Raw genomic sequence first — 25,545 nt, forward strand, 5'->3', positions numbered from 1 at the left:
TTTTGAAGTTTTGCATCTCTGAAAAATAGAGAACTGAATTAGTTTGTCTGAGTATTCACAAGAATAAAGTATTCAAATTGTGTCATGTATAATCTGATACATTTCAAGACTGGTTATGGCGCAGAAAAAACTAAAAAGCAACGCAAACCATACAGTGAGAAATTGGAAGCTACAGCACACATAGCCAGAGACACAGATACTTTAGTACAATTGCATATGTATCACATGGTCTAAGAAGCAATTCTAAATAGCCAACACCAGCATATTGCTTTATCTACGGAGTAATTCTGACTGCAATTTCTGGATGAATTTAAGGTCCAAAACAAAGGAGAATCCAAAAAAGTCAGTGATATTGATTTTATGCACAAAACAAGTGCTGAATTTCCTTTACTTTTTCCAAATAGACAAACTTACCCTTCAGGAGTGAAATCTTTCTCCTTACAAACTTCCATTAATTTTGGAGTCAGTCTGTAAGCTTTCAGTGAAAGAGAACCCTGTGCAGTTTTAATTGGATCTGGAAACATCAAGGTGAGAAAGACGAAGATCATTCTTAAACCCACTTGCTTCTGACAAATAAATAATAACATCCCACTGCAAAAAATGTCATTGCACAAATCAGATTAGATCAGCATTGACCTATTCATCTACTTTCAAGAGACCCAAAAAGTGCAGATATTTTTAAAAAGCAGCTTGGCCCATCCTACATTATTAGCAAAAGAACTTGTTTCTTTTACAGGCATTTGGAACTGTACGTGAAAGTTTCCTCTATTCCAATGGAGAACATTCATATTGTTTGGATATCACATAAAAGTCTGACAGTTTTCTATGGATCTATTGCTGCAAATAAAGAATCCCCTGTGTCTGGTAGGAAAAATAAGCTTCCATCCACACTGAGAACTCTTGCAATGTTGGAATATGACGTTTTGGCTTACTAATAGAATACTAAATATCCATGGGCAATATTTTATATTCCTAGTCAGATAAGTCAAACTCCAGAAATTCTCTGGAATTATGAATTGAAATACATCTGAAAAAATGTATTCCTTTTGGGAATTAAAGCTATGAGTTGGTAAAGAGAACCTGATTCTTAGGCATCTGCATATGGGGGAAAATGGATTTTTTCTTCTCTCCATGGACATTATGAGGCACATTGTTGGGGCAGAATAAAGAAAGCTTGAAAATATATTTAATCAAACTAAATGAGACAGTCATGGGTACATTTGAATACGACATTATTGCCTCCCCCCCCCAAATAAAAAGGAATTGCTGAATACAACCAGATGTCAAGGAAAAATATAACATCCATTATTATTTTCAAAGTAACGAATTTGTTTCTCATCCAATCAGCAATTTGAACTATTCTCTAAACAGGCACAAACATGAAACTGATAGGGAAATATTAAAGACAATATGTAGGAACTCCTATCCCTTTTGAGGCATTCAATATACAAAATGAACAATACAGCATCTACTGTTCTCTTTTACTGGTACATTTGTGCGCTCTAACACTGCCTTACCACATGTAGATTTAAGTTCTTTGGATTCAGATTTAAACACTCCAATGAACATTATAAATCTTTATGTATTGGACAAATCTGTTTATGTTCTGTTCATTGTTAATTTATTATGTGTAATCTCAGTTTTACGCTTGAAAGACACCAAATCAGATGAGGTTTCCTTCCTTCAATATAATGTCGTTGGGTTTACCAGCAGTTCTAATTTAATTCTTTCCAGGTATATAAAATTTACTTCCATACTAAATAATAGTATTTATTGTTCATTTGCAAGCAAAATTATCTTTAAGTAAATAGAAAACTGAAAAGAAACAAAATAAATATTCACATATGTAAAGATATAAACCTGCACATTTGATACAAATGGAAATTTGGGGGGGGAAATGTTTAAAAAATTACATTAAATTTCCAATGAACACAAGTATATTTTAACAGCTTTTCTACTGTAATCCGATTGTTAACATACTGAAACAATTTTTGTCTACTCAAAGATTAATCGTGTTCATTAGTATTTTTTCTGACAGATATTCAGGATGTAAAATTTACTTCTCGGTTGGAAACTTTGTAACAGCCTGCCAGCTATGGCAAATAGTGAGCTTGGGGAAGGCAATAAAGATGTTTTACCTACAGCTATGATACTGCACAGAACATCTGGTTTAGCAAGTAAAGGAAATACTACTAAATGGTCAGAAAGAAGAAAATCTTTGTGCTAGGAACAGTCAATGTTTTGTGAGCGGCTGTCAGAGGCGAAATCTGGCAAAATGTGTCATAACTGTAAGGTCACGTACTGAGCCAGACTTAAGCAATCAGTTTTTGTTAGACATCTGGTCCCGTTCCACCCGCCATCAACAAGGGGGAAGAGGAATGAAAAAAAATGAAGCAGCAACTTCAACATTCCAAAATGTACACATCAGGGCTCTGATAGCAAGAAAAATAAACAGAAAGAAGGAAACCCTGTCTAGACTGAGCTGCTGCTGGGGCTGAGGCAGACACTGGGCTGGTATTTACCGAGAGGGGCTGCCAGGCAGCATTGCCAGGTAAACAGTACAGGAGAAGAACTGAATAGGAAAGTGTCACTGACCATAGATGAGAACCACAGACTCTTCTATTGCATGTTGGTAACTAAACTGGGAATCCAACAGAGCTCGGCTGACGAAAGAGCCATAGTAAGTTGACTGATACCAGCCAACATGGAGGTGGTCAATGTTAACATGACGCAAGCTTCTCATCATTTCCATTTGGTACTGAACTGCAAAACAAAACAGAAAAAAATTACATTTTAATTCTTAGAATTTATAAGCTAGTTTCAACTGTTAAAATAATTTATGATTTATTGAATGTTTCACAAGAAAAATTCCCCCATCCAGCAAAAAATCCTTAGCTTAACCCCTTATCTTGGTGGTGAAAGGCATTTTCCTCTTTCACATCTCATCTTAAAATGCGCTCAGTTGAATGCTATTGTTTCATAATTATCTCCCAATTTGGCCCTTGTATTGTAGATTACGTTCCTGTATATGCAATGCTGAGGTTTTCTGATGTGGAGCAGAAAAATTCCAACTAACCAAAACCACTAGCTAGCAACAGTTTATATTGTAGCTTCTATTTAAATACTCCAAGAGATTGATTTAAACTTTTTTTTTAAGTATAGTTTCCAATGTGTAATACTACTGTTTCGTACAAAAAGGTCTTCAGGTCTCCAATTGTTGACATAAAAATCTCAGGGTTGAAATCTATTAATACGGTACATTAAATGGGGAGCATGAAAATCCAAGCATTTCAACAAAAGAAAACTGCAAAATATTTAAACTATCCACACAAAATTTCTATCTCTAGTTAAAAGATTTTAATATTAACATTAATATTTAATATTAACAAAGGCCCACCTCACTGACAAAAGGCAAAGGAGGAAAAACCCAACCCCAACCAACCAATTTTCCCCTGCAACCATGTCTGCCTGTCCCGCATCGGACTTGTCAGCCACAAACGAGCCTGCAGCTGACGTGGACATTTACCCCCTCCATAAATCTTCGTCCGCGAAACCAAGTCAAAGAATATTAACATACATAATGCTGCATGTAGAAATTACAAAATTTATTTTTAACCACTTATTCCAACTCTGGATAAACTTCAATTAACCCAGAATGAGCCACCACTTGTAGAATACAATTTATATGTACTCTACCCATGCTAAATAAATTCAAAACACCTGTACATATCACTGTATATGAAAGTAAAAGCAGTAAGTATTCAAGCACAGCGGAGCCTTTAATGATAGCTAATTATAGCCATTAGTTGGAGCTGAAGAAATAAAATCAAGGAATCAATTTTATCCAACTTCTTTGGAATACTGTTTACCAAAAGTCTAAAATATTCATCACCACAAATGCTCAGACACATCCCAGACTTTAAATTACACAAGCCTGCTGACTCAAATCTGACCATCAAACATCATTTCCACTAAATTCTTAAAATAATTTTCTGTTGCTTCTTCTAGCTGGAAATATATCAGCATATATAATCCCCACACAATCAGACAATTTAAAGTTACGAAACACAATGATTACTAACTGATCAGAAAAAAGCTAATAAATTGTATTCACCAGATATGCCCAAAAAAGAGCAAAACTCCAAGAATCTCAAATTAATTACCAGTATTCAGGAAGCCATAAGATGCACAGGGCCTCTCAGAAAAATGAATAACACTATCTTTATCCATATCTTTGGAGCTTAAAGATTGTTGATCTTGACCAATGTGAAAAGGTTTAAATATGAGAATTCTTAAATATTCATAATTGAAACATTATTTGAAATAAATAGGGCAGTCTCACACATATGAATAGAAACATTTACAAATTATATCGAGATTATATTTTTAATTAACTTTCATACCAAACATGTCTCTGCCTGCAAAAAGGTCTATAAAATATACAAACATATTTCACCTGCAACTACCTCATAGCTAAATAATTGGTACAGGGTCTGAACCACTTTTACCAATTTTAGAGAACATTAAAATCTAAACTTCTAAATTGTGAATTCTAAATTGGGGAAAAAAAGCAATCGTATGCTGAACTATGAACTAAACATTTTTACAGAAAGAAAGGATGCTCAGAGAGACAAGTTCTGCCATATAAAAACTGGACCTTTAATAAGAAATATTAAGCCAAAGAGAAAAATATTCAGATACTACTGGAGATAGGTGGCTCGAATCTCAAACATCCTGTGTTTGCACCTACTATGGTCTTTGAATCTATATAGGGGCCTTACAATCTCATTTCAAGTTTGTTCTCATTTAATATATAACCTTAATTCATTATAATCAAGACAGAAATTTGGGGACATTTTATGTTGCAGCAATTACTCTTTGAACAACAAAGTCTGCCTAAAACCAAGCCATCCTAATAATTTTTTTTTAAATCAGCACCCCAGTTGTTTAACTAAGCTACCTATGCATAAATGGTTTCAAAATCTGTATTGATATTTAAATCAATCTGTTTCAACTCTACAAAATGAAATTTTATGGCAATATCCAATCCTTTCTGCTCATGGTAGCTATAATTTGTACATTTAAATAATGTCCTTGGCTGTATTCAGATTATGTTTTATCTTACACGATAAAAATAAATCTTGGCAGCCATAGAATCAATGATTGACAACTTTGCAAGTTGACTGGTTGAATGTTTAAGAAATGCAAACCATTTCTACATAAAATTGGGTTGGATGGAGATGGAGGGAATATGCAGTGCAGACTAAATACATTTCCAGAACATAGCATTTTTCCATAAACTTGTTTTCAAACAGTATTTTCAAGAATGGGAGAGATTAAGTACATCAAAAGGCTACATTTCAATCACTATCTAATGTGCTGCCAGATCTGTATATTCAGTGTCCATGCATTCCAGACTTCTGTACCTGCCAAACCAACCTTGATTGAGTTCAGGGGCATTCCATATGTTGATGAGCCTCAGGGCCAGAAATACTTCCCTTCAGCTTTCCAACACTCATGGCTGAATTGGATCACCAACTCACGCTTAAGAGATTAGTTCTGTAACATTTTTGCTGATTTTTCTATTTTAACATAACTTTCTGTACTTCATTAACAGCATTTTCAAATGTTTTATACAAATTTTAAAATTGTGAACTTACCAGTAATTTTTATTTATTATTCTTCCCAACCATTTTCAAATATATTACCAGTGACCAAGGAAATAGTATAAAGGCCTGAGAGCACAAACAGGCGGAGGACTACCAGGATCTGTGCATGCGGCCTTCCATCTGCTACCTGCAGCTAACCATCAAGGTATGACCAAGGTAACCACTCCAACAGCACCATAATAGATATGCAGCCACAAAAATATACCATGGCCAGGTGCTAGCGTTGGTAATAACCCCAGAGTGGGCTGGGGTCAGCAAGGGTTGAAAAGCAGATGCCAATACTGCTTTCATGAAGGAAAGTCATACCATAGTCATCAAATGCATCTTCAGGCCTGATACAAAGCATCATAATGTTCCCAACCGTTATGCAAGACTGAGTGTCTTTCCACTTTCCACCATGCTTTTAAATTTCTGAATAACATTCTTTATCTGCATCATACAAAGTTATGAAATCTACATCAATAGTTCTGCATGCTAAGTTTGTACTTCATTTTTTTTAAAATACAAAACACTTAACTTGTGAATGGTTTCTTTCTACTGGGGTGGACAAACAGAATCTATTCCACAGGGTAAAAGCATTACACATTGGCCGACATGCGTTCAAGGTGAGGGGGAGGAAGTTTAAGGGCGATGAGCAGGGCAAATATTTTACAGGCTGCCAGAAGTGGTGGAAGCAGATACAATAATAGCATTTCAGTGGGTTCTAAAGGGCATACAGGGATAGCCATCAGGTACAAGCAATAGATTTTAAGTTTGATTTGGACATTGGGGTCTGTTCAGATACATGGGCTGAAGGTCCTTGTCCTGTGCTGGACTGTTCTTTGCTCTGTGGGCTGCATTCATCAAATCATACTTTTCCCTCTTGATCTTATATTCTGTATCTTGTTAAAAGAATTAAAGCTGCATTGGAAAGTTGGGCAGAATATTCTGATGCATAGCAACAGTAGCGAGGAGTGGGAAAAGCAATCAGGAACAAAGTAAAGGAGATTGATGAGATGTGGGCTGCTGCAGCTTTTTCTTATCCAGTTCTTCCTTCTGAACAGGCTCATATTGCAAAGGAACAACTATGTTTCCTAAAGTCTGGCCAAGACAGCTGACAAAGCACCTTTATGGCTTTAATTTAGAAAATGCACAAGCTCATTAGAAACAAGGAGTCATATATAAATGTGATAAGACGTGGCATCACATCTGTAACTCCCTGAATGGCAAACTGCTAATTAGGACATGCCAAGAAGGGAGGTGCGAGCCACTCCCCACAGGGAAGGAAATCAATCACAAGGTTTTCATTAATCCCATTTAAACTATTGGTGCCAATAAGCTGCAGGGGAAAATAGAAATCACTTCTGAGCCAAAACCCCAATGTAGAATATGCTTATGTGATACTCTGTAATCATCTCAAACTGTCACAATAATGAAAATGGTAATCAATAGCACTTTATCTTCATGTCAAAATAGTTCAGAATATTTTCACTGCAAACTTGAAAGAGCAAAGAGCACATGTCCTCAGATAAAGAGAATGAAAACAAAAAAAAAAGCACAAGCTTGTAAACTTCCCTGCAATCTTTGTCCCAAGCAATGGAGTCAGTGTGCCATTTTGACTGCTTTCGGTCACTTTTCTCTCGTTAGATAAAAAAAGTGGAGAGATTAAAAAGTCATTGGAAAAATCTTTTTTCAGTATTTTCTGAAATTAGCGATGCATTTGCAGAATGGAGATGAGATATTGTAATTTACATGCCTGGAGTTAAATTTGGCTAAATTCAACGAGTAATGTTATAATTGTCACACAGGCATATTCAAAAGTTCTCTTTGTTCTTGGCAATGCCAAGAGACAGTCATGCTTATTAAAATATTCTAAGGTAGTCTATACCAGTTGGCAAATACTTGTAATGCATTAGAATGAAATGGTTTGAGGGCTCTGCAGCTATACTCAAATATTTTCAAAGATGTAATCAAAAACATGAATTCAGATGTTTTCATCAGGCCAAGAAAATGATTCAATGTTTCTGATGCTTAATGAATATATTTTTTGAGACAAGAACAGAAACAACATTTTAAAACTCAACTTTTACATTTTCAATTAATCTTCTTAATTGAACTTCTTTAACTTCCTAAACTTAAAAGCAAGTGCTGTGCTCCTCGATGGAATTTTTTCAAACAGCAGTGCATTTTTGGGGGGGGGGGGGGGTAGGAGTCCAGGGATGGCTCAGGTTGATGAGAAGTTATTTTACTGAAGGCAAACGGAAGGGAAAGGTGCACAGGAGTCAGAAGGTTCCAAAATAAAGATGCCGTTGTAGTGATAGATCGACTTGATCCCATCCTCATCAATCTACCAATTCATAACATTAGGGCAAGTGACCACCACAGAGCAAATTATTATCTTGTACACCATCCATTGTGCTGTGTGGCACAAAATTCGTGCTCAACAGCATGACTGTGCACCTTCAGCAACAGGGAAATGCACACCATGTAATCTATAACCACTTGGCCTGACATATCCCTCACGCTATTAATACTTCTAAGCCAGACTTTCAACTCTGCTTCAAAAAGCAGCACCGAATGTCATGCCAAAAGTAGAACCGGCAATTCAAAAAACAAGATGCCAACTTAAAGTCACAAATGAGAATTAAAAAGGACCTGCACATGGTGTAAATCTGAAGTAAAAGATTAAAATATTAGAAATATAGGTTGTCCTCGACTTCCGACCTACGCTAGTTACATCCACCCGCATATACGGCCGATTTTTTAAAAAATATTTATCCAAACTACTATACATATTTTGTATTAAAAGTACTGTATACAGTGGTCCCCGCTCCCGGCAGCATCCCGAAGTCCCCGCTTCCCGCGGCAGTTCTGAAGTCCCCTCTCTGCACGGCAGACCAAGTCCAATGACTATAATATATTAGAAATTCATATGGGGATTATCTTTACTGAAGGTATTGTAGAGACGTTTAAATTCTTCATTAAAGATTAATGTTTTTTTAAAAATTTCTTTATGGTCTTGTTTAATCACACGTGGTGGGCAAACCCGACCTATGACCAATCCAAGTTACAACCAATTCGTCAGTCCCAGTTATGGTCATAAGTGGGGAACCACCTGTAGAAGGTCTGGAAATGTCTTTAGAAACATTATCAGAACTGCTCAAATAGGTACTGGAACTAAAACCTGATCCTAGTGAAACCTCTCCTGCTGAATGCTTCTGGAATTTTCTTTTTATTATTAAGTATAAAGTGTATGCAGAACAATGCAAGGGCACACAATGAAGTAGATGATCCCATAATCAGCAGATGAGATTAAAATTCTGCACTTCTGATACGAATGGTTGGGAACTAAACAGCTAAATGAAGGGAAAGGTGGCTTCAAGAACATTTCTCATCCTTAATGATATCAATACATAGCATTTGAATGCTAAAGACTGAAATATAAATAGCTTGTTCAGCTAAAAACACTGAATGGATGATCCATCTTGGCTTCCTCGAAATTATCTCAGAAGCCAGTCTGAAACCATTTCAAGAGAAAATACAAAAATCTGCTTGTGGGGGTGGGGGGGGATGGGGTAGTGGTCGCAAAGGTCAAGCAGTGTCCTTTATATAGCAAAGTTAACAGGTCAAGCAGTGACCACCCCTTCCTCCCCCTACTCTTTTGTTCGAATGACTACCAACATTTTTCCATACTTTGATGAAAGGCTCAAGCCCAAAACATCAATTATGTATTTTTACCTTTGCAATCTAAAGGATACTTCTTGACCTGCTGAGTTTCTCCAGCGTTGCGTTTTTACTCCAGCCATTTGAATTCAGTGACATCAAAAAAAAATAGCCAAGAGCAATGAAAGACAGCTTCAGAGAACACTGCTGTCATGCTGAATACTCATTCTCCTGAACTGTCTGTGCCTCTATCCAAACTGCTCCAGCAAACTTAAAAAAATATAATGTGGAAAAATGCCCAAGTAAATCCTGTTCACAAAATGAAGGACAATTCCAAAATAGTCCTGCAATTACTGCCTAATCAGTCTATCTCAATTATTAAAAAGAAGAAATGGAAGACACTGCTATCAAGTGGAACTTGATCAACAATAACCTACTCAGACTCCCTAAACAAAGTCAATGTGTGATAATAACAGATACATTTGTTGTTAAGAAATGTATTACTAATATTTATATATATCAAGAGACTGCAAAAAAAAATGATTGATATAAATCAAAAATGCGATGGGAGAAAGATTTAAATTTGGTCAAAATTATGTTATGAAAGTGTTACAAATCCAGTAAATGTTAGATATCAAATGATTCAATATAATTTTCTTCATCAATTGTATGATATTCCGCACAAGTTAAATGGACTTAATCCTAATTATTCAAATAAGTGTTCTCGATGTGTGAAAGAAATAGGGACTTTTTTGTATTCAGTGTGGTCTTGTGAAAAAGTGGGAAAGTTCTGGAATGAACTGAGTTTATTATTAGAGCAAATTACGAAGATAAAGATTCCAAAGGATCCAAGAATATTTTTACTTGGAGATATCTATGAAAAGGGTATAAAATTAAAATTGGACAAATACCAAGAAAAAATTTTACGTATTGCAACAGCAAATGCAAAGAAATGTATAGCGATATCATGGACAGAGGTTATTAAGTAGATGATATAATGAGATGCGAAATTGTATACCTTTGGAAAAAATTACAGAGTTTAAAGAATCGAGTTGCAAATTTTTATAGTATTTGGAAACCTTTTTATGGATAATTTTCCATCCACCTCTTCTATCTTATCCACTCCTCTTAATTAGTAATTTTTAATAACAATTAATGATTGTATATGCTAATATTATTGTATATTAAATGGTAGGCATTTCTTTTCTTATTTTTGGGTAGGAGGGGGGTATGGGGTGAAAAATATCAGTTTTTTTGTATCATTGGATATGGATATTTAATTAATATTTTATTCATTTTTTTCCTGATGCAAACAATTAAATAAAATTTTTAAAAACCCTACTCAGCAGTGTAGTTTTGTGTTCTCAAGCCCACTTGATTCCAAGCCTCAACACACATGAATGGACAACAGAACTGAAATCTAGACAAGTAAAAGTGGTAGCTTGCATATCAAGATAATAATTGCAGCAGACAACACCTCTGACAAAGAAAAATGATTGCTGCTGTTGGAGGAAGATGTAAGTAGATTTAAAATTTTAGACATAAATATCAAAAAACAATTTGCCCTGGTCCAACCACATTGATGCTTCAGCCAAGAAGGTGTTATCCCCTCTATTTCCACAGGAGTTTCAGGAAATTTGGCAGATCTCCCAAGTACCTCACCAATTGTGAAAGACTCACCACTGAAAGTATCTTGTCCAGCAGCATCACTGCTTGGCATGGGAACCACAGGGCCCAAGACCACAAGAAAGTGTAGAGTTGAGAGTTATGAACAGTTCAAGCCATCATGCAAACCAATCTTACCTCCATCTTTACCTCCCACTGCATTGTAAAAGCAGCCAATACTTTTAAAGGACATATCCCAATGCGGTCACACTCTCTTCTTTCCCTTTCGTCAAGCAAAATATACACGAGTTTGAAAACACATACCTATAGATTCAAGGGCAGACCCTTAGATAGTCCTCTCACAAGTTTGAAAATCTTAAGATAGAGGAACAGAATGTCTTTTCAGTCATTTAAATCGCAGCTGATATAATTTTCCTCTTAACCCTATTTTTCTGCACTCTCCCAATAATGGCTCTCTGCCACACAGGTGACCATGATGCTTCTAATTTACTCCTCTTGAAACCTTGCACCTGCACACGATTCATCATGGCGTTCACAACACCCACCCTGCCCCTCCCTTCTGACCCGCACATACTACACTCGCACGTCACTCTGGATGCATCACCAGTAGTGACAAGCTCCACTCCTGACTTACATAAGTACACAACTGCAACAGATTCAACACCCGTTGGCAAAGAATTTTTTCCTCATCTCTCCTCTAAAGGACATCCATTTATTCTGAGGCAGGGCCAGACTCTCCCTCCATTGGAAATATTTTCTCCATGTTTACCTTATCCAGGCCTTTCAATATTTGGTAGGTCTCAATGCTATTTCCACCCACCCTCCCCACCTCATCATCAAACACTCCTGGATGCATCAACTCTGCCAGTCCTGGGACCACTCAAACTCTGGACCTCTCCTACACCAGCATATCCTTCCTCAGTTAAGGGGTCCAAAACTGTTCACAATATTCCAAATTGGTCTCACCAATGCCTTATAAATCCTCATTATATCCTAGCTTTTATTTTCCAGTCATCTTGAAACAAATCCATTTGCCTTCCTTACTATCAATTTGATCTGCACTGGGACTCCCTAGTATTTTTGCACCTCCACTTTCCGAATTCTTTTACCATTGAGAAAATAGTCTGTGTCTTTATTCTTCCCACCAAAATGCATGGCCATATAATTCCCTGTGCTGTATTCCACCTGCCCATTCTGACAACCTGCTCAAGTCCCTCTGCAGACTCCTCATTTCCTCAACACTTTCTGCACCTCCATCTGTGTATTATCCACAAACTTCACCACAAGGTTATCAATTCCATCATCTAGTCCTTTATTGTACAACGTGAAAAGCAGCGGACCCAACCCATGGAACACCACTAATCACTGGCAGCCAACCAGAAGAAGTCCCCTTTATTCCCACTCTTTACCTTCTGCCAGTCACCCGGTCTTTCATCCATGCTCACACCTTTTCTGTAATACTGTAGCGGGCTGAGCGACCGTACAATTAGATGGGCTGAATCACCACCCCAGTTGGCCAACTCAAGATGGCGCGAGTCCCCCTTCACTCCCAAGGAGAAGCCCGCGGTTGACGCCACATGCTGCCCAGGGGAACTCCCCGCTTCTGGGTGGCACACCACTGGCCAGAGAATGATGCCGCCACGCGCTCATGTCACTTCCGGAAGCCGGCGCACACGTCACTGGAAGTAAGTGTTCCCTTAAGCGCAGCACGAGGAATTCAAATAATAAAGTCAGTTACTGGTTTACCTTCGCACCGTGTGATCACCTTTTATTCCGTAGCGCTGGTGTAGCAGATGCTACAATACCATGGGCTCCTATCTTGTTTGGCACCCTCATGTATGGTACATTGTTAAAAGGCTTCTGAAAATCCATGTAAACATCATCTACTGACTCTCCTTTTTCTATCCTGCTTGTTACTTTCTAACAGATTATTCAGGCAAGATCTCCCCTGAAGGAAACAACGCTGACTTTAGCCTATTTTATCATGTGATCTGAAGTACCCTGAAACCTCATCCTGAATAATGGACTCCAGAATCTTACCAACCATGAACTCTGTTAACTGGCCTAAAATTTCCTATCTTTTGCCTCTCTTCCTTCTTTAGTAGTACAGAGACGGTTGCAATTTTCCATTCCTAATTCAAGCAATTCTTGAAAAGGGTGCCTTGCACTATTTAACTGTACTTTTCTCTTTAACACTATGTATTGTGACACTATGCTCTACTCTATTATTTTTATACCTGATTATCTATTGAAGTATAGGTTGACTTGCCTGGATAGCATGCAAAACAAAATTTTGCACTATGTCTTGATAATAAGCAATTCAAGTGAATTCAAAACCTGCCTGTTGTCTTCATCTGAAGTATTCGGATAATTAATAGCCCATTACATTTTTTTTCTTGTAGCAAGTATCACATTACAGGTTGTACCTCTCTAATCCGGAAGTAACACATTACAGGTTGTACCTCTCTAATCCGGAAGTAACACATTACAGGTTGTACCTCTCTAATCCGGAAGTAACACATTACAGGTTGTACCTCTCTAATCCGGAAGTATCACATCACAGGTTGTACCTCTCTAATCCGGAAGTAACACATCACAGGTTGTACCTCTCTAATCCGGAAGTAACACATTACAGGTTGTACCTCTCTAATCCGGAAGTAACACATTACAGGTTGTACCTCTCTAATCCGGAAGTATCACATTACAGGTTGTACCTCTCTAATCCGGAAGTAACACATTACAGGTTGTACCTCTCTAATCCGGAAGTAACACATTACAGGTTGTACCTCTCTAATCCGGAAGTATCACATTACAGGTTGTACCTCTCTAATCCGGAAGTAACACATTACAGGTTGTACCTCTCTAATCCGGAAGTATCACATTACAGGTTGTACCTCTCTAATCCGGAAGTAACACATTACAGGTTGTACCTCTCTAATCCGGAAGTAACACATTACAGGTTGTACCTCTCTAATCCGGAAGTAACACATTACAGGTTGTACCTCTCTAATCCGGAAGTAACACATTACAGGTTGTACCTCTCTAATCCGGAAGTAACACATTACAGGTTGTACCTCTCTAATCCGGAAGTAACACATTACAGGTTGTACCTCTCTAATCCGGAAGTAACACATTACAGGTTGTACCTCTCTAATCCGGAAGTAACACATTACAGGTTGTACCTCTCTAATCCGGAAGTAACACATTACAGGTTGTACCTCTCTAATCCGGAAGTATCACATTACAGGTTGTACCTCTCTAATCTGGAAGTAACACATTACAGGTTGTACCTCTCTAATCCGGAAGTAACTCATTACAGGTTGTACCTCTCTAATCCGGAAGTAACACATTACAGGTTGTACCTCTCTAATCCGGAAGTAACACATTACAGGTTGTACCTCTCTAATCCGGAAGTAACACATTACAGGTTGTACCTCTCTAATCCGGAAGTAACACATTACAGGTTGTACCTCTCTAATCCAGCACATTTTGAATCTGCTGCCATTAGTTTGTGGATCTACAAGGACAGAACTGTTAGCAGCCCAAATACACCAAAATCTGTTTACACTGCAGCTGAATGTTTTGGTGTTTATTTCTTAAATTCAGCTGTATTTTAGCCCTTCAGGATGTCATCATAAAACATAGGGTTCAATTTTTGTTTTCCTGCATTTTCTGTGGTCCAGCAATGGCCAGGTCCCAATATTGCTGGATTAAAGAGGTACAACCTGTACTGACATGGCTGTAGCAATTCATAAATTATTTCTTTCATATTCAAAACAAGTGAGTATTGTAAGGTAAAACATCATGAGATGGGAATGTGTAAGGAGTTACCCTGTACAGGGCTGTAACAAGATGTGAATGCATCCTTGTACTTACAAGATAAGAGAGACATTGATGGATTGAGAGGCAGGAAGCTAGCAGGGAAAGGATAGCAACAGTTTTAGTCATTGGACAAGTAATGATATGATGATGTTCTAAGCATGTATCCAAGGGTATAAAAAATCACCATTTTGCTGATAACGGCAGAATGCATTCTCCGACTAACATTGTTAGTCGCAAGTGTTACAATCCGGTAATAAAGAACAAAGAACCCTGATTTCGACTCAGTCTGGTGTTTGTCTCACTCATTCATGAACAAAGCAGACCTAACAGTATAGGATATCACTGCAACTGATTAGACCTTACAATATTTTTAGTACACTTATAAGTTAAGGTAAGATACAATCAAAATAAAGAAATAATATTGTCAGTGAAGCCAACAATGAACTCTCTTAATCCATCTTTGCCCCTCCATTTTCTCGATAATTCTGCCTATAAAATAATTCTATACTTTTATGGCATTGCCTGGAATTGCTCATACAATTCCTTGATTATTATTGATAAACAACATGTCCATAACAGAAAATTACAATTTTCACAAGTTATGGTTACACCATTTCTGCATAATTTTGTAACTAACATTATGTGGCCTCTTGATATTAACTTAGCAGTAATATGTACTTTGATCAATGTAAAACTAAATTTCTCTCATGGAGTAGCTCGAACCAGAAAGACTTACAGTAAAACCCCTATTATCCAGAATTCAAGCCACCGACAGTCTCAAGCAATCAGCAAAAACCACCACAGAAAATAAATGGTAAAAAATACAGGTTTAAAATTGGCACATCTTGCCATAAGTTCGCTAATCACACAACATGCAATCTTAAGTAACTGGAAAATTCACTTATCCTGCATCTACCAATCGCCATAGGTACCAGATACCAGAAAATTTACTGTAGCGTTTCTCTTGTAAGATTCACAACCCCAAATGATTTTTAGAAGTAGTCAGAATAGATACTGGCTTCAAATCAACCCTACAAACACTTCAGAATCCTTGAGTTAGACTTGCAGTGATTTATGCTTTTTACACAGAAATCCCGCAATATTGCCGTAAAGATGGACTAAACCCTAAGTGCCTGCCGGTCAGGTATTCCCTAGTAAACTACTTGCCGTCAGCCAGATCAACTCTGCCTTTTACCTTCGCTGTATAATTGCAGCTGAATCTGGCAGACCTTGTGTCAAATGGGAATAATATCTTACCGGGTTGGTGATTGCCCTCACCTCTCTCCATGAGTAGCCCAGAGCAACACTAATTTTTTTGCAGCTGGGTGATTCCCAACAACTAAGAAGCTTCCATGACTATTTCACCAAATAGAAGGGGCCAAGAATGCCAAGTGGGCTTCAGACTGTTCAAACTGAGGACAAACCCTCAAACCAGCTTGCTCACAGCACATGGTGACTAGAGACACCTGGAAACAGCACGGAGCAGGGCAGTGGGATCAGTGCGAGGGCTAGTGGCACGCTGTCAGTTCCCGCACTTAACAAGCATGTCAACCAATTTAGATGGAATTCTAAGTTGCCGAGTCTCCATGGAAACACTTACTTGGGATTATTCTTTGGACAGACTGTGGCGGCCCGCCACCAAGGAGATCAAACCAGTACATCGCGTGGTAATAAACAGCAGCAAAACACGCGGTAAAACCTCCCTTAACACAGCGAACCGGCGCAGTTTGAAAGCTGGAACTGTACAAGACCAGCAGCCCTAAAATAGCACTGGCCAAGCTGCCCAGCTAACGGATCAATAACAGGGCTGGGGAAGAACTGTATTCACATGCAAAAATGTTCCTGCCCGCTATTGTTATTCATGTGGCTGATGTCAGCCAATCAAACAAATGGCAAGAACTCCAACTGATTAAAAGGAGCCTTTCCAGCTTCCATAAATCTCAGAGCTTAACCTCCCAAACTGCGAGCGTGTGTTTCTTTGTAGCAGTCGGCTACAATTGGTGACCCCGATGGTTTAGACGGCATCTAAACCCAGTGATGGATAGCAAAGTAGTGATCAGCGCTGTCGGCCTCAAGCTCCTGACTTTCTGGACAGTTCGACCCGGCGTGTGGTTCAACCAGACTGAGGCTCATTTCCAAATTCGGGGTATCACATCTGTATCCACACGGTACTACCACGTGATCGGTGCACTGGATCCAGAGACTGCGGAGAGAGTGGCCAACTTCATCCACAGGCCGCCATCGGAAGACCTTCAAAGAGCTATTAACTGAGACCTTCAAGCTCTCGCAGTGAGGGAAAGGGCCAAGGCTGCTCCACCTGGATGAGCTTGGAGAAAAATCCCCGTCAGCGCACATGAACGAGATGCTGGGCCTCCTGAGAGACCAAGAACCCGGCATCATGTTTGAGAGCAGGAGTTCTTGGAGCAGCTCCCCAAGGACATCTAACTGCTCCTGGCTGATGTGGATTTCAGCGACCCCCGGAAAGTCGCGGCACGGGCAGATATTCTGCGGAAGCAGAAACAGAAGTGCTACAGTGGGGCTCGTCACGGTCTCACAACCAGACCAAAGCAGGCCTTGGAAAGGAGCGCCAGGGACGAGTCCAAGGAGAGACAGTGCTTCTACCACCAAAGATGGGGCTCCGAGGCCCGCTGATGCCGGTCGCCCTGCGGGTTCCAGGGAAACAACAAGGCCAGCAATCGCTGATGGCCACGGTAGATGGCCATTGAGAGAGCCTCCTGCACATATGGGGTCGCCTTTTCAGTAGACGCTTCTTGATGGATAGAGGAGCGGAGATGTTTTGACAGGTTTTGACATGAGATGCAGGCAAGCGGACCCCACTTTAAGGGCTGCCAACAACAGCAGCATACAGACCTATGGCACACATAGGGCCGAGCTGCAGTTCGAAGGCAGTCACTTCTCATGGGAGTTCACGCTGACCGCAGTGGAACAGCCACTCCTCGGAGCAGACTTCCTGCAGGCCGACAGCCTCCTAGTAGATCTCAAGGGCAAGAGACTTGTGTATGTGGAGACATTCCAAACCTTCGCAATGAGGGGCACTAGGGTCCCGGCACTGTACCTGGACTCTGTCCACAGCTCAGTCAATGAGTTATCCAAGGTACTGGCTGAGTTCCCAACAATCCCTTCGCCTCACTTCATGGTGGAGGTGTCCCGACATGGCGCCAGGCATCACACCCTTACCAGGGGTCCACCTCTCCATGCAAGGGCGAAACATCTTCATCCGGAGAAGCTTGAACAGGCCAAGGAGGAGCTCCACAAGCTTGAGGATCTAGGCGTTGTTCGGCAGACAGACAACCCATGGGCTTCTCCCTTGCACATGGTGCCTAAAGCATCTGGAGGCTGGAGACCGTGCGGCAACAATCGTCGGCTTAACGAGGCCACCACTCCAGGTCGTTAACCCGTGCCACGTATACAGGACTTTGAAGCAAACCTGCAGAGCGACAATCTTCTCCAAAGTGGACTTAGTGCAGGGATATCACCAAATCGTGGAGCACCTTGACAGCATCGCCAAGATGGCCACCATCACTCTATTCGGGCTGTTTGAGTTCCTGAGGATGCCATTCAGGCTCAAGAACGCGGCACAGACCTTCCAGCGACTGATGGAGACGGCGGCCCGAGACCTGGAGGGCATCTTCGTCTACTTAGATGATATCCTGGTGGCGAGCAGAACCTGGCATACCTCCGAAGCCTCTACAGTCACCTACATGAGTTCGGCCTTGCTATCAACCTGACTAAATGCCTGTTCGGGCTGAGCACGAGACTTCTTGACCACAGGATTACCAAATGTGGGGCCACACCACTACCCAGCAAGGTTGAGGCTATCCTCAGCTTCCCGAGACCTAGTCCGACCAAAGGACTGCAGGAGTTTGTTGGGATGGTCAACCTTTATCGCAGATTTATCCTCGCAGCAGCTCGAACCATGCGCCCACTCTTCACCCTGATGACCGGCAGGGTGAAGGACTTGACCTGGGACGACTGCTCCGCATGTGCGTTCGTGGAAGCGAAGGAAGCCCTGACTAATGCTGCACTCCCGGCCCACCCCAGGTCAGATGCACCCACAGCCCTCATGGTTGATGCCTCAGGAATGGCGATCAATGGAGTTCTGGAGCAGCAGAGAGAAAGAAGTTGGTGTGCGTTAGTTTACTTCAGCAAACATCTGCAGCCCCCTGAGCTAAAGTACACTGTACTTTGCCATTCACCACTTCCTAGAGGGAAGGGCTTTCACAGACCACAAACCACTGACTTCCCCCCTGGCCATGATATCCGATCCCTGGTTAGCCCACCAGCAGAGACATTTATCTTGCGTCTTGGAGTACAACACCGACGCAAGGCACATCTCGGGAAATGACAACGTGGCTGCGGACGCCTTTTTGAGACAGAGCATCCACTCTCTGGCTAACAGACTGGATTTTGTGGCAATGGCGGAGGCACAGCAGCATGATAACGACATACTCAGTACAGGAGCGCCGTCACAGGGCTGCATCTTCAGGTCATCCCAGTCGGCACAGGTAACACTACCCTCCTGTGCAACGTGGCCACTGGGCAGGTTTGACTCATCGTCCCAATGGCATAGAGGCAACGAGTTTTCGACTCTATCCATGGGCTGGCATCCATTGATCAGGACCATGGTCCGGGTCCAGTTGGTGGCCAGCAAGTACACGTGGCATGGGTTGCGGAAACAAGTCAGAGGGTGGGCCAAGACGTGCACACAGTGCCAAAAAGCCAAGGTACAGTGGCACACCAAGGTCTTTCAAGCCAACGGAACATAGGTTTGATCGCATTCATGTGGACGTGATGGGGCCCTTACCAGTCTCACAGAGTTTCCACTACCAATTCACTGTGGTTGACCGTTTTACCTGGTGGCCAGAAGCAATCATCCTCCCCCCCCCCACCGGCTGACACATACACCAGGTTCTGCGCCAAGGCACTAGTCTCGTCCTGGGTAGCAAGGTTCAGGCTACCATGCCACATAATCTCCGACAGAGGCGCAGAAATTACCTCCAACTTGTGGACCAACATTGCCAACCTGTGGGACGCTCAGCTACACCACACGACAGTTTACCACCTGCAGTCTAACGGGCTGGTTGAGCACTTCCACAGGCACCTCAAGACCGCTCTTATGACCAGACTCAAGGGCCCCAACTGGATGGATGAACTGCCATCGGCACTGCTGGGGAATTCATACAGCCCTGAAGGAAGCCCTCCACACATCCTCCGCTGAGCTTGTCCACAGAACTCCACTCATGGTCCCTGTGGATTTCATCCCACCGGCCAGATGCAACCACCTTCCCGGACAGGCTGCGGGGAAAAGGTCAGTAACCTGGCTCCAACCCCAGACATGGGCAAGCTAAGTTCAACATCCCTAAAGAACTCCAAGACTCTAAGTTTGTGTTTGTGCACAGAGGGCCACATCATCCACCACTAAAGAAGCCCTATGAAGGCCCCTTCCGAGTTATCAGGAACAACAAGGCCAACTTCCAACTGGACATCGGTGGCAAACCAGAGGTCTTCACCGCAGACAGGCTCAAGCCGGCACACACAAACTCAACACAACCCGTGGAGATGCCAGCACCTCGATGCAGAGGCAGACCACCAAAGACATTGGGGACTGCATCCAAAGACACTATGAACTGCAGCGCCAGTTCTTGGTGAGGGGGTCATGTGGCGGCACGCCACCGCGGAGATCAAGCCGGCACATCACACGGCACATGTGGTAGTGAACAGCAGCATAACTCACTGTAACACGTTCCTTAACACAGCGAACAAGTGCAGTTGAAAGCTGGAGCAATACAAGACCAGCAGGCCTAAAATGGCACTGGCCAAGCTGTTCAACTAATGGATCAATAACAGGCTGGGGAAGAACAGTATTCACATGCAAGAATGTTCCCGCCCACTATTGTTATTCATGCAGCTGATGTCAGCCAATCAAACAAATGACGGGAACTCCAACTGTATAAAAGGAGCCTTTCCAGCCTCAATAAATCTCAGAGCTTAACCTCCCACACTACAAGTAACCAATTTTTAAAAATATTATTTGGCTGTTCAATCAAAATTTATAGCTTTTTTTTGAGGGAGGAAATATTTTTGATTGGGCTCAATTTGGTCTACACATGGCAGGTGAGAAGATAGCAGAATATTTCATTTACAAATGGAATATTATTGTCTAGATCATTCTAAAACACATAATTTGGATATGGAAACAAATTAATGAATGTATAGATCTAAAAGTGGGGTTATCTTCATAAGCACTCTTGTTTCAAAATGAGTTAATACCAAAGACATTAGGAAATAAAATCCTGGGCACTTGGCACTGTAAAGGGATCGAGTGTATTAAGGATTGTTATGAACAAGGACAATTTATGACATTTAAACAGGTAAAAAAAAGATATGATTTGTCAAGTAGAACTGTTATCTTCAATTAAGATCTTTTATAAGCGTTAGTTTGGGAACAGCCATGACCCTCCCATTGGGTAATGACATGAGGCTCTTGTTCGAAAGGGGATCACAAGTAAATTTATATCAAAGATGTATTTCCTATTGCAGATCAATAGCCTGAACCCGGGTTGGCACAAATCAAGGGAAAGGTGGGAGTCGGACTTGGGGAAAAGGATTCAAGAACAATATTGGTCAAAATTGTGCTCTGTTAATATGACATTTATTAATGTCAGATATAGATTGGTACAAATCAATTTTATCCACAATTATATCTAACACTGCAAAAATTACAGAGTTTAAAATCTGAAACTCCGGACTTCTATTTTAGGTGGGGTATAGAGATTGGAACTTTTATACTTACACACACAGTCAGGTTAAGTGTAAGACCCTTTTGGTATGACTTGGCAGAAATTGACAAAAATTATACGTGGATTTTCCATTGGAACCAGATCTGTATTTATTGAGTAATCTTAAGGTTATTGACACAAAATATCAAAGTATCAGAGTATCAAATACTGCACAAGTGGTAGCCAGGAGAAGTATAGCTGTTACAAGCAAGTCCAACTCCCCCATACTTATTATTCACTGGAATATGGAAATGCAAAGTTGTGCCCCTCTGGAAAAGATAACATAATCTTTGCAAGAAATAGGATATCTTTGTAAAATATGGTAACCTTATTTGAATCATAATGGCTTAAATAATATAATTAGGTTAAAAGCGTTGAATTCCTGAAGATCAAGATAATGGACTAATTAATGAAGGCATGCTCAAACATCCTTTTTTTTGTTAGCAGTTGGAGCAGGGAGGAGATTTGGGGAATCATGTGAGACTCTGCAATTTTACAATATTTTTTATATAATGTATGTAATAATGTTCGATGAGTCAAGGAAAAATTAAAATAAAATATTCAAAAAAGTTTTAAATGCTTATCTGTAAATACAGTTAAAAAAACGTACACAAATATATCCTTTCCCGTTATGGTGCCAGAATGCCGCATCGGCCCTTTTACATAGACTGTGTTCCAGCACTGTTCCTCCCTCTGCTGCTGGAAAAAAGCCAGGACTCGAATGAGGTCCCCCCACCCCATCATTCCATGTCCGTGGCTTTTATACAGAAGTGTAATAAAGCTGCAAATATCTCAGAACGAAGTGTGTTAAAGGGCCAATTGTCTCAAATTCATACAAAGTTTGCAATTACTCATTCAAATTTTTGTTTGGCTTGAAGTAAAGTAGCTCTAGCTTTCTTGCTCAGCATGGATGAGAAAGAAATTACAAGATTAACAGGACAATACTAATACCTGTGGAAATACACGATTGTGAACAAAGAATACAAGTTAACCTAAAAGTAGCTTAAACCACAGATTCCACAAATGCCAATGTTATCAGAGCAATTAGCTTGCATTATGACAGTAAGAATAGTAGTCTCATGCTCTGAATTTAAGAGTTCTCAATGCACCACAAGACCAAAAAATCAGAATAAAATTACCAAAATAAAACACACAGAAATAATTGAAAATGCAGTTTTCCCAATAGATATTCTAACCTCCGATTGTTTTCCCTCTCGGTTTATTAAGGGTTGAACAGTTATATCCATCTTGTTGACAAGTCTTCATCCCTGCATTTTTGCGGGCCATTTCAGAATCAGAATTTATTGTCACGAACAAGTCATGAAATTCAGTGTTTTGTGGCAGCGTCACAGTGTAAATATTCCGATTATAACCACCTTACAACATTGCTATAAAGAAATTTAGATGATAGTGCACGAAAAGTAAGGCAGTCGGCCTTTTCACACCGCAGTGTAAGTGAATAGTCTGTAAACATGCAGTGTGAAAAAGTCGGCCCGGGAATTTTAAATGGGTCCACGGCCCTACCTACAAGGTAGGGCCACAGACCCGGGTAATTTTCCCAGACCACCTTCTCCCTCAAAATGAAAAGGCAAATGACCAAGCAAGAGAAGCCTCGTGACATCAATGCTTACGTGCTGCATCGTGTAAGTGGTTAATATTAAAATTAAGATTTGTTCTTCCTGACATCAGCAAGCTGCTTCGGCATGTCGCAATAGCAGCACCATGCAGGATGAATGACTCACACATTAACCATAATCCCTCACGCAGCTGGAACCACTCCATTTCCCAGCTGCGTGAGGGATTATGGGAAATTATGTCGGTCATTCATCCCGCATTGTGCCGCCGTCATGGCGTGCTAAAGCGGCCTCACTGCGTAACTGGGGTGGGGGGGGGGGGGAGGAGGAGACGGGCAGGTGGGTGACTGACCAATGGACGGCCAGAGGGAGGAGGGAGGAAGCAAGCAGGCAAGCCACTGATGGATGGTTTGGGGGTTGGTCAGAGGGGGGAAAGAAAGAGACTCAACTCTTACTCCGGGAATTTGGACAGCGGTGTGAAAGGTCCAGGAGGTCCTGCCTGCATTCTTGGGAATTTCACCTGGTCCAAGTAGGGTCACCACTCACCTGTGGTATGAAAATGGCAACTGTCTTTGATTAATTGATTATTCAGGAATCCGATGGCAGTGGGGAAGAACCTGTCCTTGTGCCATGGAGTACTTCGTCTTTAGGCTACTATACCTTGTTCCCCGATGGTAGCAGAGTAAAGAGGGCAAGGTCTGGGTGGTGGGTGTCTTTCTTTGAGGAGGGAGGCTGCTTTTTTTTGTAAAGACACCGCCTCATGTAGATGTTCTCGATCAAGTGAAGTCTGGTCCCTGTGATGTCCCAGTCTGAGTTAACAATCCTCTGGAGTTTATTCTTGTCCTGAGAGTTGGCACCTGCATAGAGAGATGTGGAGTGCTTTGACAGATGCCAAAGCCAGGGCAGAATTTTGCCTTCTATCATTGATCTTAATAATTTCAGAGGAGAATGCCTCAAGTTTGAGAATCTTCAGTTAACATTCTTCGCTATTGAGCCACATTCCGGTGACTATTGTCACAATGCAAAGTCAAAGATACCAATTATCGTTGTTACATTGCATACCAGTGACAACCGGTCAGGAAAAGTGCAAAATAAAAGAGCACTGCAGACAATCTAGACATCCATCCATTCAAAATTAGCAGGAGGGATCAGTGGAAAGTGATAATAAGGATCTTGGTTAAATTGTCCCCTAATACAAATAATTGCAGAATCTCAAACAATATCTAGAGTTATACTAAGGATCTGCCCTTTACTCTATTTTTTCATCCTCATGTTGTGTTTGGTGACAAACCCCACAGACAACAGGTTAGCACCCATAGATTTCTAATAGCATTGAGGTTAGGCCTTCTACTAACTAAGGAAATGTGACAAAAAGTAGGTAGGATGTGGGCAGCAAAGTTCTGGATGACCTCTCTTCCAGGAAAAGAGAGAAACCACTTGAAGCTTGTCAGAATAATTAAGCTTTGATGAAAAATTGCATTGGCAAAGACCTCAGCAGGTGAGTAGGGCTTGGTTGTGTTATGAAAATGTGTGTTATTAATTAGTGAAATAGTTGGTCTGAAGCTCATCTTGGAATCAGAATTTGTTGTCATGAACACGGCATGAAATTTGTTGTTTAGTGGCAGCATTACAGTGCAAATATTACTATAAAATTTGCATTTAAAAATAAATTAGCAAAAAATAAGAGAAAGTTAGGTTGTTTCTGGGGTTCATTGTCCATTCAGAAATCCAATAGCAGAGGGAAGAAGCTGTCCTTGTGCCATTGGGTACTCATCTTCAGGTTCCTATACCTCATTCCTGATGGTAGCAGTATGAAGGTAGGGCATGGCTGGGTGGTGAGGGACCTTGAGGATAGAAGCTGTTTTCTTAAGACACTGCCTCTTATTGATGTACTCAATGGAATGGAGATGGATCCCATTATAGCAATGGCCGAGTTCACAACCTTTTCCTGTGCTCTGGTACCTCCTTACCATTGAGTGATGCAACCAGTCAGAATACTCTCCACAGTCCACAAATAAAACAAATAATCAAGTTTAACAAAGTTTTGGAAACGATGACAGGAAATAAATGGAGTCAAATGGCAGTTTGGTTTACCATACTTTTAAGGTGGTGGAAATTTCTCCTCCTTCAATACAGGATATCTGTCAAACAATGCAGTAGCTATGAAAAAATTGAGGACAATATTTGTGGTGATGGGACAGAGTTAGATCACCAGTATAAATGTAGAAGTTAATGTTGATGATATTGCTTAGAAGGTAAAGTCATAAATAGGAAATTATGGAGGAAGTGTTGAGGGACATTCCTGCAATAATGTTGAAAGTGTAGAAAGTTATTACTGGCGATTTTCTGGCCACAATTGGAAAGGTAGGAAAGGACACAGACAAGTGCTACCCCACAACTTAAGAGAGCTGT

At 40.7% G+C, this 25,545-nt stretch overlaps 1 protein-coding gene across 3 annotated transcripts in view; it reads right to left on the minus strand.

The window, feature by feature from the left end:
* LOC138755152 (eukaryotic translation initiation factor 3 subunit H) overlaps positions 1–25,545 on the minus strand; it is a 131,580-nt gene that overhangs the window by 39,667 nt on the left and 66,368 nt on the right. For all 3 annotated transcript variants that reach the window (XM_069920549.1, XM_069920548.1, XM_069920550.1), the window contains 2 exons: positions 2,596–2,763; positions 415–514 (listed from right to left, as the gene is read on the minus strand). In XM_069920549.1, coding sequence (XP_069776650.1) covers positions 415–514; positions 2,596–2,763 — 268 coding nt within the window. The remainder of the gene's footprint in view (positions 1–414; positions 515–2,595; positions 2,764–25,545) is intronic.

This window comes from Narcine bancroftii, chromosome 2, assembly GCF_036971445.1.
Source record: "Narcine bancroftii isolate sNarBan1 chromosome 2, sNarBan1.hap1, whole genome shotgun sequence".
NCBI classification, from domain to species: Eukaryota; Metazoa; Chordata; class Chondrichthyes; order Torpediniformes; family Narcinidae; genus Narcine; species Narcine bancroftii.